Consider the following 18,410-nt stretch of genomic DNA (forward strand, 5'->3'; position numbering starts at 1 on the left):
GCTCGTGGCTTACATTGATGAATTGGCGCGCTGCAGTACCGTCTATCACAACGTTTATATAAATCACGCCTGTAGCACCGTTAACAAAACGTTGCCTGGAAACAAATATCTGACCGTGATTAGCTAATTATGCAGTAACTTCGTGCATAGTAGAGGGCGCAGTGATGATCCCCGACTGTGAAAGTAACATGTCAGCAATAGTACTAACTATAAAATCGCTCAGTCCACCTCCCGTACACGCAGCGAGCGCGCCGCAAGTGCATGGATTTCTCTGCAAACGCATGTTGAAGCGAAAAAAGCTTCGCTACGGGACCTCGGGATTTCTTCGCGGCGCTTGCGGTCTTCACCTTCAAATGACCTTGAGCTTCGCAAGCAAACTAAAGGCGCATAACTGGCCCCTTGGGACCGTGGACACCTCAGTCGCGCTTAAAGCTACGAAACGAATGGAGCGAGAGCTTGGAAAGCAAAGCAGAGGCGCTTAGAACAGTGGACACCTCAGTCGTGTTTGAAGCTACGTGTCGGTAGTGACAGCTGTGGCTGCGTGCGTTGGCATTCACAACGTTCTGCCAGAAACGCGGGACTGAAGCCATAGGCCGTCGGCTCTCATTGTGTTCATTGGCGTTGGCGTTGACAACGTTTCACATTTCGATGATTTCACGTAGAGGAAGTACGCATAACTCGCTTCCTGGATCAGTGGACGCCTGAACCGAGTTTATAGGTACATGGGGTGATGAGAGAGCGATGTGGGCTGCATGCGTTAGCGCTGACAGCGTTGTGGCAGACACGCGGCACTGGAACAATAGGCCGCAGAGTTCATTGGGTGAGAAAACTCTCGTGAGCAACCATCAACTGCCACCTGCCAGGGTGGCAGGGTGGATGCGCAGCCTATCAAGTGTACACAACGCACTCAACGTTAAAGACGCTAAGCAGGTTGTAGTTGTCCGATACTCCGTAGCTTTCACTCTCTAACCAGGTTGAGCAGTAGTTCAACCGCAACTAATTTTTTTCTCTTCCATATGCTCAACTCTGATAGCTTGAGGTCATCTGTTTTAGCAAAACGCACACTCAAGGCTCACCGCCACCATCAAGGAGTGCCAAGCTCTCATCATATTTGCAGTGCCTCTACAATTCGGCTATTCGTAATAACAGTAATTTCCTTCGTCTATCCTCGATGAACACATAGTGACGTTGGCTTATTTCAGTGTTTGGCTGCCCAATGTATATGGAAACTTCCACTTTCAATGGTAAGAAAGAAAAAGAAGGGCGGCGCCTTAAAGAAAGAGCCCAGATTTTTGTCAGCTTTCGTAAAAAAGAAAGGAGATGGGGGGGGGGGGGTAGGGAGTGAAGGTATTGGCAAGGAACGTTGACTGCAGAAGAGATGCAAGAAATTCTAATTACAGGAGATGTGTAGGGAATGCCGGGCAGCCATGATATTAAATTAATACATTTATGGATTCTGTTGAAGATAAAGTCCAGTGGCTTGCATATGTGGAAGCAATAAGTTGAATAAGTGACAGAGAAAGCTTCATAATATGGTCAAAGCGACAACGGCACAAAATAGGGTATAAAAGGAACACCCACGGACTTGAATAAGACGAACTAGTAATAAAGATAACTGCCTCGTCCGACTACGTTTAGGTAGCGCAACTCAGTGCAATTTGCAGATTTGAGGTATCACAGGCTGTGGATCGGGGTCTATTGTGCTGATGCCAGATAGCCCTACAACTTATTCCAAAAAGATAACCCCTAGGGACAAAAATAAGGAAGAAAATGCGACCTTTACTGAAGAATGCGAACCAAGTGTGAAATATGGTGTGTGGGCATTTTTGTCTGTGTACGGATTATCTTAGGGTATATATACATGTATATATAAAACATATCATGGTTCCTTCATTACGGAGTATGAAGTGGGAGCGTGTGCCTTGAGTCATCGCCACAACTTACGCCCTTCTGATCCAGCAGTATTGCCAGAGAGAGACGAGGGAACCGGAAAGGCTTGTTCGTCGGGAACCCCTCAGTCTGCGAGAGCACTGTCTCCACTTCTTCCGTGTTCTTGCAGGCCCCCAGCACAGCGGCCGCGAATTGAGAGCACTGCTCTGCCATCTCCTCGTACTCATTCTGCGATTCAAAGAGCAATAAAAACCGCTGACATGGGACACTATAGAACAACGCGCTACGCTCTTTGCCTTCTACTCTGCGGGTCTAGCACGTGTTAGTGCAGCTTCAGAGCCTGAGAAATAAAAGCATCCTTCTCTTCATGCCGGAAAAAAAAACTAGGCACGCTATTCCCTTAGCGCTCCCTCAAGCTATGGCCCAGACATCTAACGTAGCATGCTTCAGGCGTACCTTCGATTTCCGAGCGGTACGCCACGTGATTGTCATTTCTCGAATCAACATGGATTGAGACGTTTCTTGTAGTCTAAGATATAATGCACTCTTTGAAATATGAAAGCTCTGCTTTCAGAGGCGAGCTTTTCCCTTTACAGACCACAAGGGAGTATGAGCCATACATTCCAAATGACCGCATTGTGGAACCTTGGGTTAGATAGTTACCTTGTTAAAAGCCATGACTATCAGTGCATATGGCTGCATTAGTTCTCATTAGCATTAGAACAATCCATTGGAAACCAAGGCTTGAACTGTTGTTGAATTAATAGATAAAGCTAATATGGTACACCCATTTTCTAGCGTGAGCGACAAGGCAAGAAGAACTAAAAATTTAAATAAAGCAACGTGTGCTCATTTGCATCTTAGGCACATTTTTTCCCAAATGTGCACACACTTTGGTGGGCCTGCTATGGAAAATTATGTGGCTGCCCATTTTCGCGATATGGAAATGTTAATACTCGCGCCTCGTTATGGAGTCTAGCTGGCAGGTTAAAAATCTCTGTGTTTTTAAACTCACGTGGAACCACGAGAAAAAAAAAATCGATGATAAAAAGTCGCTGTCTGATGTCACTTGTTTATTTTTGTCTTAGCTGTTTTCTCCAATTTTCTGTATTGTGAAAGCAATGCTCTCAAAGTGTGAACCCTCTGAGTTGTTTTGCCCTATCCTAACTTATTCGCAGCCGTTGATTTCCACATTTGTGAATTTACTCTATTCGCTCCGCAATTCGACCAACGGCGCACCCTTTCCTTGTTTCCTTGAGCTAATCGTGCCACATGTACTTAACGAGAAACAGAGTCACTCAGATGTGGAATCTGGCAGTTGTGAAGAACCGGTAGTTAACTGCAATATCACTTCCCACGCCACTACATCACGAGAAAGCGGAGAAACACAGTGGTTGAACCGTAATCTACCGTCATGCTATTTGAGACTGAATTCAAGAGGATATTTTAATAAAAATTCCTGACCATGTTAAGCAAGGTTACGGTGCGCTGAAAAAAGTTAATGGTAAAAAATGGAGGGCGTGACCTACTGATTGAAACATGCACTTCGCATACCGCATGTGCTGGGTGCTATCCCCAGATCCACCTAGTACATAACGGTTTTCTAATAGGTACAAGTATTTCCCCGGCCTAGTGAACGGCTTTATATGGAGAGTGGGTGGATGTACCCCCCGCCAGCAACCAGAGAGTGCTCAAGACCTTAAGCACAATGAGCATCTTCCTGCTTCCGGCAGTGAATGCATTTACCGGAGCCCTTCTACCCTACTTTCCTCTACCTTCGACAGATTTTCATTTTGTTCGCCCGCGTTTTTTCTTTAATGTAGAAATAATTTCGTAAAGAATATCTGAGCCAACCCACAAACAAAAAACACAAATATTACACACACCGGCGATTGAAGACAACACATCCCGTGTGACCCACAATTAGCGTATCAGGTGAGGACTGGCTTCTAGGTCTCTGTACAGCATGAAATGCAAGAATTGTACAATTTTTAAAAATAGGTTTTTTTAGTTAGAAGAGTGCTTTTTTATGCACAGCATTCTCAGTGGTGTTGTGCAAAAGAATAAAGCCAAGACGCGCTAACTCTAAGGCTGGTTCAGTAGTATTGAGTAGTCAACTCTTTAATTATTACTGTTAGGCTTGTTAATTATTACGAGACGTGTAACCCATTGACCCTTTGTAAGTAATATACATACCTGTTCTTAGAATTTTGAAAGCGCGGTTACCCTGGCCACTGTGGCCAAACCATTAATTATGACTATTTCGACGAGTTATTTGCACTAGAGAGTTTACTTTTCCTGCAAGCTTCTAGACAGCGCACGTATTTTGGCGCGATGTAGCCAAAATTTGTTGGGCCAGAGGGCCGAGGGTAACCACGCTTTCGGAACTTTAAAACTAATTTCGATATTACTTAAGGCGGGCTACACACTTCTCAATAACTAAGGAGCCTAAGAGTAGTAAACTTAACTATTCGGTTTAGCTAACCTGCCTGCTAGTAGCACGTGATAGCTGCATTCTGATGTACTACATCCCTGAAAATTCTATGCTGAAACAAACGTTTTTCTAACTCAAAAACCCTATTTCTCAAAATAGAGTGAGGTGTTAGGTGAAACACCCCGTATGTATGACGCAGATCAAAGCTCTACCATAGCCAAAAGCAGCAACTGTTGGGCCTGGTAGGTCGGATGTAGTCAGTCACTGTCCGCGACAACCCACCTGGAACTCTGGCACGCTCTGGGCCAGTGCGCGCAGCTCGCGGCTCAGTGTGAACGCGGTGAGCACGGGGTCGTCGGAGGTGAGCAGGATGTGCACGGGGCTGCTCAGGGCGCGGAAGGCGTTGCGACGCAGCTGCGACTGCGACAGACGCTCGCCATGGCGCGCCGCCTGCTCCCGGCACGACTCGGCGCACCGGCCTGCGGAGGGACGAGGAATCCCTTGGGAACACGCATGCGCAGCAGTGTGGCGACACGCAGTTGTGGGCCATGTAATACGAAGAATATTTTAAGAAAGGAATGTTTTATAAGGGTGATCCGGGGGTGGCCACCTCGCTGAGATGTAACAACTTCGTAAGGGCACAAAAAACACGAACTTCAAAAAAAAAAACATAGAACATTTCTTGAGCCTCATGCTTTAACAGTCATCATTTATGCTTCAGACAATGAAAGTGAACTGTATAGATGTTTTTTCATGTGATATCGCGATCAAAAGTCTACAGGACGTGAGCGTGCTTCAAAAAAAATGGTTGGTTGGTTTCGTTTATTGGGGTTTAACGTCCCAAAGCAACTCAAAATGAGGGACGTCTTAGTGAAGGGCTCCGGAAAGTTCGACCACCTGGGGTTCTTTAACGTGCACTGACATCGGACAGCACACGGTCCTCTAGAATTTCGTCTTCATCGAAATTCAGCTGCCGCGGCGGGATCGAACCCGCGTCTTTCGGTACAGCAGCCGAGCGCCGTAACCACTGAGCAACCGCGGCGGGGCTAAAAAAAAGTTTTCATGCAGTCACGTTCATTTAGTCGCCTGAAATGTGTCTAGGTATTAGGAGACGCGCATGCTCTAAATTCCGGTAATAATGCCACTTCTCTGGGTCGCGGCTCAGAGCTACAATAAAGGTTTACCGGAGAACACGCGCCAAGAAAAATTTTGCTAGCGATAGTACGTAGGACCTTATTTTGAGGGCCTCGTCGGTGACTGATTGCTAGACAAAGACTGCTCTAAACTGAGACGCTCACGTAGACTCCAAGCCGGACAAAAGCGCCAGTCGTACCTGATTTATTTGAACGCCAGTCGATCACGTATGTGAGCTTATAGAAATGCAGGTGCGCACTAAAATGAAGCAATAAGTAATCTCATTTTTATATTGTACCCTGCAAGCTGCATGTGCAGCACGAACCAATCAGAGTGGGCCGAAAGATGAAATAAACAATTCTCATATCATAGCCGGGCATCGAACCCAATACGGATGTTGGTTCCTGGCCGTCCTTAGTAAAAAAACTCTCGTTGCCGCTTAGGGTCCAGATGTGTGTCCTCCAATATTGCACCAGCTGTGATGCAAGTCGGTGCACCAAAGTAGGAAATGCTTTGGGGCTACAGATATTAGATTTAGGTCCGATGAAGTCAGACTTACGCTCCTCGCTACATATTTTTACAAGCTTAGCGTCGTCCTCACATCCGACTATACATTCAGACAAGTCCTGTTTCCTTTTCTCTTTTCTCTTTCCTCGGACGCATAGTTTGAGGTTACCCTTCGTACCTTCCGTCAATGCTGATACGCTGTTTTATTAATGCGCTAACACTAGGGCTTACACTCCACAGAAAAGCCTTTGTCCGTTCCTTCGGCTGGTCCATCTACGACCTGGAAGAGCTGGATGCCAAATGACTGGGTAGCAGACATGACACACATGTACTTACTGAATCGTTTAACGACCAAATGGCGCCTGGCGGAGCTGCACGCCTACGTTTGCACAGCTGCTAACGCGGAGCTGACTTCATCGCGCAGCTACGCCCCAACATTTTTATATGCTACAGTTCCTGCCGTGCACTTAGACGAAGTCAGACATGAAAAGAAGTGTGCAAAGCTGGTTTTTTCATGATATCGAACGCCACAAACCGCTATATTTCGAACGAAGGGAAATTGGTGTATTGTTGTACTAATTACCTCCATGTTGAACGGGGAGATATTTTTTTTACGATGCTGGCCATTTGGCACAGCTACCCTAGCTTTCGAGCAATAAAGGCTGTTACATGCGCTTTGACTTTGATAGCACAAATGATCTACCGGGTACTCTAGAAATTCTTGCTGTGGTGAAGCTAAGAATTGATTCTACCGAGCGTCAACTCAAGCGTTGGGAGGGTTGTCGGTGAATGGTAAACAAATAACGGGTTGTTTAACCTAGCGCTATGCATGAATTATCGTGCGCTAGCACGGTTAGCCCTGTTTTTGCATGATTTATCTTCAATTTCTACGGTTTTACTTGATATCAACTAGCTTACCCAAGCTGATGTGCATTTGCGTGCTATTGCATTATTTTGAATTTGTACTGAAGTAAAATTGGTGATTCGGTACGTTCATAGATCAGTGAGAGTCCTCCTACCACTCCGAACGCAGTGGTGTAGCGGTTAAGTTACACGCCACTGTCCTGACATGACAGGCACTGTCATCTTTGGAGCTTGTGATACCCAGATTGCTCTTACCGACGAACCTCTCGATGTTAATAATCAATTGAACTGCCACGTAAAAGCAAAAAGTCCCATATGCGTGTTTTATTAAGGCGGAAGCCTTTAATGCCTCATCGTTGTAAGCAGGAGCTGTCGACAAGAAATGTCACGCTTTTCAGTTGGTCGAAACGGTCGTAACGTCACAGTGCGCGAATTTCAAACGGGGCCAATTGTACTTTGGCTACTAACCATGCAACCAATTAAAGGGATCGTATAGTGATGCTCCAAGTAAGTTTGAGTTTAGTTAATTGCTTACTTAACCAATTAGTCCAATTAACCTTTCTAGTCAGACCAGATAAATAAATAAAACCGAGTAAGAAATTGGCCGAGCTTGGGAATCGAACCCCGGTCTCCGGAGTGCGAGTCGAGCACGCTACCACTCCGCCATGCCAGCTAGATGGTTTGGAATGAACAAAGGCGCGTCTAGTGAATACGGTGTCTTCGTTCACTCCCATCTTTCTCCCTTCCCGTTACGGCGAGGTTCAGGTGTGCACCGAGATATGCGAGACAGATACATTTCCTTTCCTCAAAAAGCAATCTACTGACGAGCAAGGCGTATTTGTCCGCGTTTCAGATTGGTCCAAATTGTCGTGATGTCACCACGCGCGAATTTTGACGGGTGTCCACCGAAATATGTGAGACAGTTACTGCGCAACTTTCTTTCGTCAAAGGAAGGAAGGAAGGGAAAACTTTATTTACACTAATGGTTTTTCCTGCGGTTCGGGGGCATCTTCAGAGACGTCTTGGTTCTACCCCCAGGAGCCTTCTCTGTCGAAGTCGTCCGCCTCTAATCAGTGGTCGGTTGCCCTCAGTCCAGGGCTCCGCTGGCCACTGCCGCCCGTTGAGCTCGCTGTACAAGACCTTGTTGGTCTTCGCAGCGGTCGCTGGACAGCAGAGTCTCCCACTGCTCCGCACTCGGGTTTTGTGTCAAATACAATTTTCTACTAGTGCCTACTGAGATATGCGAGACAGTTCATGCGTAATTTCCTTTCCTCAAATACAATTTTCATTTTCTTCATTACGGCCTCTCTTTCTTCTTTCACTCCACTTCCTCCCTTCCTGTACAGTGCGGCTCAGGTGTCCACCGAGACGACAGAGAATTACTGCTCCATTTACTTTCCTTAAAAAGCGTTGCGTTCAAAGGGCAAGGCATCGCGCCGAACGGGTGGTGGCGTTCAATGGACTCCGTGGCAGCGCTACAACACGCTGTCGCGTTCCACTCCTAAAGGCGAAGCTTAAGCGTCATTAATGGGCAGTTAATGCACCAACAAAATGTGAAGTGAACAATCGCGTAGCAGAATGCAGCACTCAGGCTTTCGCCTTTCAGCACTTTAGCCGCTAAAGTTCCTCGTAATTTTTTTGGTAACGCTTCATAACATTACTTATTGACACCTTTTACGCCATGTGGCAAATTTAGAGTTAGAAATAACAATAAATGCCGCCTGTCAGGATGGGCAGTTTATGAAGAGATCACGAGGTAACGTGGCCTAGGTGGCCCACCTGCCTCCGAGGTGTCTTCTGGGGTGATATTTCATGGATTTTCTGCTCACAGTCAACGACACCAACGACGACGTCTGTTTTTCTTCCACACGAGCTCTTTTACGCTGTCGGATTAAGAAAACCAGCAGAAATTACGCGTTAACGAAAAAAAGGAGTGGACAGGATGGCGCTTCTGTGAGCGCATCCTTTTCTGTTGTCTTTTTTTTCTTAACCATGCACCAACTGGCCCAACAAGCTACGCTTCTTCAGTGCGGTTATGAGTTCTCCGGTTCACAAAAGCGCAAAGTGATAGCTTGGACTGCGTACCATAAATGCAGAGTCAGAAAGTGTTCGACTGGTTACACTCACAGCCGGGTTCGTGTGGTTTCTGTATGGTGTGGCCTCGATCCAGGAGCATTTTGGTGATCTCAAGGTCGCCTGCGATCGCTGCCGCCATGAGTGGTGTCATGTTCCCCACGGGAACAGTGCACGGGCCGTGAGCGCTGAAAAGCGGTTTTCAGTCATTGCGTGATCAAGCTTCTATGGCTACTTTTAACTTGGGCCAAACAGTAACCTCACTTACTTATTTGGTGTACATGCCCTCGATCTGTGCCACCAGAAATATTGTGATCCTCATTTCTGGTTTCTATATCGTCGCAAAGACTTCAAAATCTTATAACCTCATTCGGCACACCTTTGCAAAGCAAGGGGCGTATTCTATAAGCTCTACAATTTTTATTGTCCTTTTCGCGTCCATTTGTTACCTTCTCATCGGTAACTAAGCTATACCTGCTGCTTTCCTGCGTCTGTGGGAAAGAGCCCGGCCAATGGGTGGGTGCCGAACGAACCCCTTCACTGCTTACATATCGCAGCCAATGCCAGTCAATCATGAAGTCCGGTCGCCAAATACCCAGGCGCTGGGTCGCTTCCCACAGACGCTTGACAGGTGCAGGTATAGCTGAGTGACCAATGAGAAGATACCAAATGAACGCGAAAAGGACAGTGCAATATGAACAGCTCATGAAACGCAGCCCCTGGATAACATGGCAGGACTCTTTTTTAATTCTACCGTTTTGCACTGATACGCTGACGCAACTGTGTTTTCGCATATAATAATTACTTCTTCAGGAAGGCTGCGAATTCCAAAAATAGTCACTGATAACTAACTGGAAAGCAAGGGTTCACTTCGGATTTGCTTTCTTTTTCAGCAAAACATCACCTGGTACAGAACATTATTAAGGCACCTCATTTTCACTGTTGATGCACACGGCGTTTAATATGCACACAAACTGCTAATATTAATTCGCTCACAGTAAATATAGGAGCACAAAAAACATTATAGAGGTGTAACCAGATGTCACCTTCCTTTAATGTGTTCTACAACAAAACGAAGTTGTAGCGGCTGCCTACGTGGCTTCCGCAGAAACTCCATATGTTTTAAATGCTTTTCTTTGAGACCGTAATAAAAATTGGCAGCCACTCTGTTTACCTTTCGTTAGGTTTTAGATCATTTCTTAGAATGTCGGCTGTGGTAGCGGCCCCATTCTGTCTGAACTTATGTTTTAGTGCTGTTTGAAGTACGGGTTTACATTGCAGCATGGACCAGCCATAGTTTAATCTCCTTATTCAAGCACTCAAATACTAGTACGATTTCGTGCAAAATACGAAAGAGGAATAAGCACGGACACGCTTGATAACCTTCACAGAAAACTTTCGTACCTAAGCCAGTTTTGTGGTATATATACGAGGGGGTACCCAAAAGAAACCGGACTAATTTTTTTAATCGGCACAGCTTCTGTGGTACCGCGTTTTGTCGCTAGGAGCGCATAGAACGAACATTTCTGAGTCAGTAAGCCGAGTGCCGTCGCTGAAGGAGGTCAGACTAGTTTAGGCAGAGTTTTAGAGTGACGACTGTTTTGTGTGAGTGTCGTTTTTGCAATGGCTGATGTTCGTGAACAGCATGCGCCGGTGAAATTTTGATTTTTTCTCGGAAACAGTGGAACGGAAACTCATTAAATATTCAGAAAGACGTTCAAGGACGATGCTATGGGGACAACTCAAGTGTTCCTGAATTAAATCCTGAATCAAAGCAACAGTCATGCCAATGGAAAACTTCAAATTCATCTCGCCTCAAGAAAGCTCGTCAGGTGAAACCAAACCTCGAAACAATGCTGATTTGTTTTTTCGAAGTGAGTGGAGTCGTCCATTCAGAATTTTTTCCGCAGGGTCAGACAGTTAACCAGGCTTTCTGCTTGGATGTTTTGAAAAGATTGGGCAACAGTGTTCGGTGGAAGCGGCCTGATTTGTGGCAGACGGGTGACTGGTTTTTCCACCATGGCAATGCCCCTGCTCACACAGCCCTGTCTCTACGACAAATTCGGACCAAAAATGGCATGTCCTCTGTTCCTCAACCCATACTCACCCGACCTTGCCACGTGCTACTTTCTTTGTTTGGTAAAATGAAAAGACAGGTAAATGGAAAGCGTTTCGCTGATGTTGCTGAGGTGAAGAAAAAACGACGGAGGGACTGTCAAGCATCACAAAAGATAAATTTAAAAAATGTTTTGAAAAATGGAATGAAAGATTCGACAAACGTATTATTGTAAGTGGAGAGTACTTTGAAGGATAATAAAGGTCTGTGCTGAAGATGTGAACAAATAAGTTCAAACAAAAATAAGTCCGGTTTCTTTTGGGTACCCCCTCGTATGGCCGCCATATGGCCACACTTACTCTTCTCGTTAGAGGCAAAGGAAAAGTTCAGCTTACTTTCCTGAATCCAATTCGAGACCGTTCCCTACTTTTGCGCTCCTCGTAATTCATTTCCCTTCCCGCTATCTCATTTAGAAGATTCACGGCGGCATGTACTGCAGATGTTCCACATTTTTAGTGGCCATTCTCTTCTCGTTCCTGATGGCTAACGTCAGTCTGTGGGGTCGTGCATTATCTTTTATTAGCGCACATTAATTTTAAGCTGTCATGGATCGTGACCAAAGTTTCTCTAATATTTTCGAGCAGCTGCGTTTCTGAAAGGCTATAAACAATCCCTTCCCGGCGTTCCCGAGAAGCGAAGCGAAGAGCTGTCCGCCTGCTGAACGGAAATTGCCCCTCTCCTTTCTGGCTAATTCAACGATTCTATAAATGGGGTCATTGCTTGCCGTGCAATTGTCGTCATTCACTTCAGGTGCCAGGCTCTGGCTGACACCGTTCACTGCGTAGAGCTACAACGCACATATCTCCGCTTTCAGCCACGACTTCCAGTCTGTTCAGTGTTTAAAAATTATTTTCATTTATTTGTTATCAATACCTCAAATGCCCCAGGAATGGGGTATTCAATAAGGGATGGGCTGAATGTTCCACTAATGAGAGATTGGATGGCAGCCTTGAAGTGCAGTGGATCGGAGTGGTGCACGGAGTCCATTGGCAGGCTGTTCCAGTCTCGAGCAGTTTGCACGAAGATTGAGCGAAGATAAGCTGTAGTCTGTGCTGGGGGAGGGTAGACTGCTTTGGGATGGTTGGTACGGATTGATAAGCGATGAGCTGGCAACATAGCTGAAACATCAAGTTGGCTGTGATAAAATTTATGAAAGAGGCAGAGCCTAAATATGCAACGTCTGGACTCGGGATTAGTAAGATTAGCCTCATATATAAGTGCAGTGACGCTGGTGTGATGCGCACCATTGTGTTACGTTCAGCATTAGAGGAGAAGGCTTACATGAGGAAAGAAAGGAAATTCTTTCAATGTTAACAGACGTTTCAGACGACGAAAGCCCGTCACATTCGCCAGTACCCCCTAGACTCACCCGTCGAGCAGGATGCGCGTGAGGCGTATGTCTCCACGCTGTATGGCCACCAGCAGGGCGCTCTGCACGTGGTCGGCGTCCAGGGCGCGCAGGCGCAGCAGCTCCACGCTCACGTCGACGTCCCCGTTCTGCGCGGCCACTTCGAGCGCCCGCAGGCCACGCATGTCGCAACAGTTCACGTCGAGCGACGGGTGGGCCTGCGCGTCCCGCAGTTTATGAAGCTTGTGCGCTGTCGAGAAACCATAACTAAAGATTACTGTACCCAGCCCTAGAGCCACAGTGCGTAATATCATGTAGGATAGTGATTCTTGTGGCTTCAAAGACAGCAGTGGGTGCCTAGATTGTGAGTACTTCATTATTAGTGCAAAAGCACTGATACGCTCGCCAACACCCATCAATAATTTTTTCACCATACGTACGATGAGGTGAGTAGATTGTGAGTACTTCATTATTAGTGCAAAAGCATTGATACGCTCACCAACACCCATCAAGAATCTTGCCACCATACGTACGATCTTGTGACTAGATTGTTAGTAGAGAGAGAGAGAGAGAAATGGATGGAAAGGCAGGGAGGTTAACCAGCCGATGCCCAGTTGGCTACCCTACACTTGTGGAGGGGGACAAGGGTAAATTAAAGGAAAAAAGCGGCAATGAAATGTGTTTTCCAAGTGTCCAGCGACCACCATGTCATGGGGACAGAGGGCGCGCACTGAAAACTTAAAGATTATAGACGGGAATACAACCATGAGTCCATTAAGAATCTAAAGATTGAGAGTACTTCATTACTAGTGCAAAAGCAGTGATACGCTCACCAACACCCATCAAGAATCTTGCCACCGTACGTACCATATTCTGCCGTTGCTAGTAACGTGAGTTAATACCTGAGCTTACGCGCATAACTCGGGTAAAATCTGGCAAGTTCTGGGCATCGCGCGCCAGCTCTACGAGAGGTTGCTCAGGAAGAGAAACATGCGTCGTACAGAGAAAGGGAGAAAAAATTTTTATTTTGAAGAGATTAAATCTTAGGAGCAGGATGCTCGGGACCCCTAGTCCAGGGCTCCACTGGCGGCAGCTGACAAGCGGACTCGCTCAATCCCTACCGATGGCTGTGATGAAAACAGCCACCTCTGAGTTCAGTGGCTCCATTTTCTAACCGCTGAGCCATTGCGCAGATAGTGGTAAAAGGACTCGCCGCCATCTATGAATTTTAAGTGGAGAATAATCAATTCTGAATAGGGGGGCATTAATCCACTCCCGCAGTGGTTGAGTGGTCAGGGCACTCAGCTACTGAGCCGTAGTACCCGGCCGCGGCGGCCGCAGTCCGATGGAGGTGAAACGAAAAATGCGCCCGTGTGCTGTGCGATATCAGTGAACGTTAAAGATCCCCACGCGGTCGAAACTAATCCGGAGACCTCCACTATGGCACCTCTTCCTTCCTTTTCTCTCTCCTTCTATCCTTTGTCCCTTCCCTTACGGCGCGGTTCAGGTGTCCCCCGAGATGCGAGACTGATACTGCGTCATTTCTTGGCCTCAAAAACCAATTTTTTTCAATTCTCTTGCATTAATCCAGCATTAATCCACTAAAGATATCACGTCATTGCCTCAAGGCGGGGCTTAAGTTCAACCTCCAGTTACAGGATGAACACCTATTTTTGCACATCTACTCGGTTTAACTACGTTAACCCTGCCTATTTCTTTTTTTTGTTTTTTTGTGTAACTTAACCCGCTTAACCGCTCTATCTCTATGGAGGATGGTACATTAAAGGACTGAAGTAATAAGATGAAGGTATGCCTTTTACCTTTTAAAAGGAACACTGGAACAATTCTAAGTTGGCCTGCATCGGTAAACTATGGTATCCCACGACAAAGAGTCCACTGTGAACGTAAAGAAAGCTTTTAAAAGCTGGAACAGACCAAAAAACCAAATACAAGTGTCACGACCAGCGGCCGATGTACAAAATAAACTGCGCACGTCGATAGCGGATCTTGCGGCGAGCAATTCTTCTGCGGCGATCAGTGCTGCTCGGCCTAGACGTCACAAGTTTAAACCAAATGGCGGGAAAATTTTTAACTTTAATTGTCTCAGTCATAAATACGTCTTTTGCTGCCGGACAACTATCAAAAAATACCCAGAAGAGCCACAGAATCAATATTTACTGCGCACAGTAATTCGGTGGAGATGTCCTCAATATCACTTTAAGGACCCTACCCAACAATTCTGGACGAAAGCATTTCAGAGCGGGAAAGCTTTCATGAACACGATTTTTATTGTAATGTAAGATTTCATTATAAAAATCAATATATCCATGGATCAACCGACGGCAGTCTTGAATTTTTTCGGTTAAAGTTTTTCCTATTGTCAAAAGCGTTCCCCCTAGCTTTTTCTATGGCAGTGAACTCTTCGGTACGATCGATGAAAACATTTTAAAACAAAGATTTCTCTCCATATCAGAGGAATGTACCATTATATTAAATATTTCTATAAGAGTATCTTACAACTTTCCAATTTTCAAAATCTCTGCCCGAGAATGTCAGACATGAGCTAATCATTTCCTCTTTAAAAGAAAATTTCACCTGCACATGAGCACTGGTTTTTTCCCCAGTGCCGCCGGGTACCCACCGATGATACAATGGGTACAAGCTTTCCTCTGGTGTTATGCTGGGCTTATTTAACGTTAAATGCTTGGGAAATGGGTCTTTGACTCAACCTAGAGTAGAAGAAACAATGGGTTTTTGACCCAACCTAGAGTAGAAGAAACAATGGGTTTTTGACCCAACCTAGAGTAAAAGAAACAATGGGTCTTTGACCCAACCTAGAGTAGAAGAAACAATCTTGTGACGTGGCGCTCTTTGGCCGCTGATGCCCTTGCGCCATAAAAAGCCATCATCGTCAACAATGGTTTCTTGCAATTGCCTAACATTGGTACTAAATCGTCTATAGTGCTGGAAATTTCTAAACAACTTGAGGAAGCCTTAAGCTTGAATCGTTTAATGTTATTTCATTACCTTTAAGGGCTCTCTAGGTGCGCTGATATCTAATACAAAATTAAGAACAACCCTGTTATTTTATGGTAGATTAGTACCAGCACTTTCGCGTAATACAGCCTGACAAGTAAAAGCTGTAATTTAGTCATGCGCGTTGGTCTGCTAGCCATTTTTCTTACTTTGTAACAAAATTGTCCCATATTTTTTATTTGTGTGTTCATCCCGCAGGGCTACTTGCAGGCAGCCTTACTTCTGACACTGTAGCCGATGTCTAGTTGCCTTGGTAGCAGACGCCGTGACGTTGCAGGCGATCGCTACGAATGCCAGAGCGGCTAAGAATTTGTTTGTGTAAAGATTCGTTCCCAAATGCGGCCCATATATCTTGTGAGAACCTGATGAGACATGTGTAACTGAAACATCCCAACTTGTGAAAACGCGATTTGTGACGAGACACGACTGCGCAAGCAGTCCATACATCTGAGGCACTCCTTAATTGCTTACACTGTTTTTTTATATATTTTCTTACCCTTGAAGCCAGCCGCATTATCAATATCCGGTCATATGAATACATTTCTTGAAATGGTTAGCAAGGAAATATAACTTCCTGGTCGTCTTATTTTTATTGCGAGTTCCATTCGCGTCGTCAGATTTCAACACTTCAACCTCACCTTCTGAACACACATCATCAGCGAAAAGCTTTCTTGCTGTTACTTGTATAAGGACGGATTTTTATATATTTATTTTTGAACAAATTTTGCATGAATCCAGGCCCAGTCTATCTGCCTCGTTTCAGCTGTCTGGGCTCGCCTGATTGCTCCGATGCTGAATTTAATGACAGACTATTCTATCATGTGTGTTTGTGTAGAATGTTGTACGCCACAAAAAAAACATAGTCTGGTTAACTTGCCGGCCACTGCAAATGATGCAGAGCTATTAATATGGCCAGCTGCTTTCATGCCACCCCCCTTCCCCCTCAGCCCCTTTTCACTTAAAGAGATCCTTCTGTTCTTAGCGCACCACGATAAGCAGTTGAAATATTTATTTTCTACTGGAAGTTTGTTCCTCTGTAGGCGGAGGAAAAATTTTCTTGAAATTATGTTTCAACCACAGTGTATTGAACTTATGTTTGTATGTGCGAGCCGCTATTTCCTCTGATGTAAAATGAATATATGAAGATTGTTTAGCTTGCAAGGAAAGCCGTCAGTGGCAAGGTGTTGTAAATAGTGGCACTGAACTGCTAGGAAGGCTAGTAACAAAGTGAAAGTTAGAGCTTTACACCATGGCATTTACTAAACGGGCACCGGGGTGAGATTCACACCCGTAATATTACTTGCTATCATCAAAGCCTTAGCACATCCTACAGCAGCGCGCTCACAATAGTTTCTTCGCCAAATAACTGCCTCATTTTAAACCACTTCATCAATTCTGCTATTATTATTATTGTGTTATCATTCCATACTCACTCCAATATAGCTGCTCTTCAAAAAATACGCAATTTAAATGATGCTTTCCTGACCATGTTCATTTTTTTTTCAACATTGTACAAGCTGAATGCCGGGATTCATCGAGGAATAAAAACAAAAACTATTTGCTAGTTTCTCTGCCCTATGGAAGATACCTCGCTCAAGTAATGTATCAATGGCAGATAGACATCCTGAAACCGCACATTGCAGCTTTTGCTCAAAAGTGTTGCTAAGTCAGTCCTTTAGCGGTGAGAACAGCTAGTTTAACAGAGAGAAATCTGCAGTGCTTTAGCATTCCAAAGGGAGCAGTGAATTCGTATAATCTTTATGCACTACAGACTGCAGAGTACAGCGAAAGAAGTTGCAAAGGAACGAGAACGAATTCTTTAGTCCAAAACACAAAGAAAGACTGTGACATTACCAGCTAATCCAGAACCTATGCAAGCTATGGTGTAGAAATAAACACGCAAATTCAGGAAATCTTCCAGCAGCAAGCTCTGTAAATGTCGTTGACAAACTTCCTGCAGGGTGTTATAGAAAGCTTAAGAAGAAAGCAGCCCGTGCTGAGATCAGCTCCTCAATCCTTTGCTTCCGCGCAGAGTGGCTGCCAGAAAACAGCAGGTTTCGCACTGTACACAGGCGTTGCATGTGCGATCCACCGTACCAATACCATCTGTTACCATCTGCTCCAGAAATGACCGCCCCCGCAGCTCCGTTGCAGTGTAGTTTCGTATCAGCATACGAAACGACACCTTACCTGAAGCACGGCCCTGAGTCCGAGGATGTCGCCATCTCGCACGGCGTCCAGAAAGCGTTGCTCCTCCGGATGGAGCCGTAAACTCCTCTGAATCAGCGCCCGACGCCTCACCACGGGTTCGTGCAAAGGCGAGCCGCCTCCTTCGAACGCAGCGTTGTCCATGTCTGGTCGCTTGACCTACCGCCCGCCGCCTTCTGGGACACGGCAGCTCGGCCGTCGGTGACTTCAGCCCTTGCTCCTCGGAGGACGTCTTGAGCAAGAAACCTTGCTGGGACAGAAGGAGGTTATACATAAAATTGAAACCCTTGCTGCGAAAAAAAAAAAGTGCATGACAGACAGTCACTCGTGTGCTGTGATTTGCTCCGCATTATTAATGTTTTCCCGTGCTCTCTTCTGGGCGTTGGTTTGTTACCGATAGCACTCAAACTGAAACAGCAGAGAAATGTTCTGAAACGTTTTTTCTCACCTCAGTGGCCAAGAGCTCGCGCCGGTGAGTTGCATCGTTTCACCGTCTCCCGCAAAACCCCTCTCAACGCCATCCTGCTTAGAACGCTCGCTCCCTGGACCGCATAGTTGACGCTTACCTGAGCAACTTTCTTTTTTTTCAGGCTAATATGTCGAGTTTCTAGTTACAACATCCTCATGTCTCATTACCCACCACCGCTGGTCTTGTTCAGCAGCAACCTAAAAGCACTGTGTGAAATACCTTACTTTTGCTGAGAGAGAAAGAGAGTTGACTCAAAGAAATCTCCTCTTGCCGTCACATGCGGAGAATTCAGCTGAGCCAACCACGCCAGGAGCGATTTTGGGAGAGCTGT

General features: G+C 45.6%; 1 protein-coding gene across 1 annotated transcript in view; it reads right to left on the minus strand.

The window, feature by feature from the left end:
* Positions 1–17,806, minus strand: part of LOC149361803 (short transient receptor potential channel 3-like) — a 29,722-nt gene extending 11,916 nt beyond the window's left edge. Inside the window, exons 1-5 of the mRNA XM_089569590.1 lie at positions 17,593–17,806; positions 12,388–12,584; positions 8,957–9,090; positions 4,607–4,803; positions 1,945–2,118 (exon numbers count right to left, since the gene is read on the minus strand). Coding sequence (XP_089425716.1) covers positions 1,945–2,118; positions 4,607–4,803; positions 8,957–9,090; positions 12,388–12,584; positions 17,593–17,754 — 864 coding nt within the window. The 5' untranslated portion in view covers positions 17,755–17,806. The remainder of the gene's footprint in view (positions 1–1,944; positions 2,119–4,606; positions 4,804–8,956; positions 9,091–12,387; positions 12,585–17,592) is intronic.
* Between the last annotated feature and the right edge of the window lie 604 nt (positions 17,807–18,410).

This window comes from Amblyomma mixtum, chromosome 2 (genome assembly GCF_055824585.1).
Source record: "Amblyomma mixtum isolate Tamu chromosome 2, ASM5582458v1, whole genome shotgun sequence".
NCBI classification, from domain to species: Eukaryota; Metazoa; Arthropoda; class Arachnida; order Ixodida; family Ixodidae; genus Amblyomma; species Amblyomma mixtum.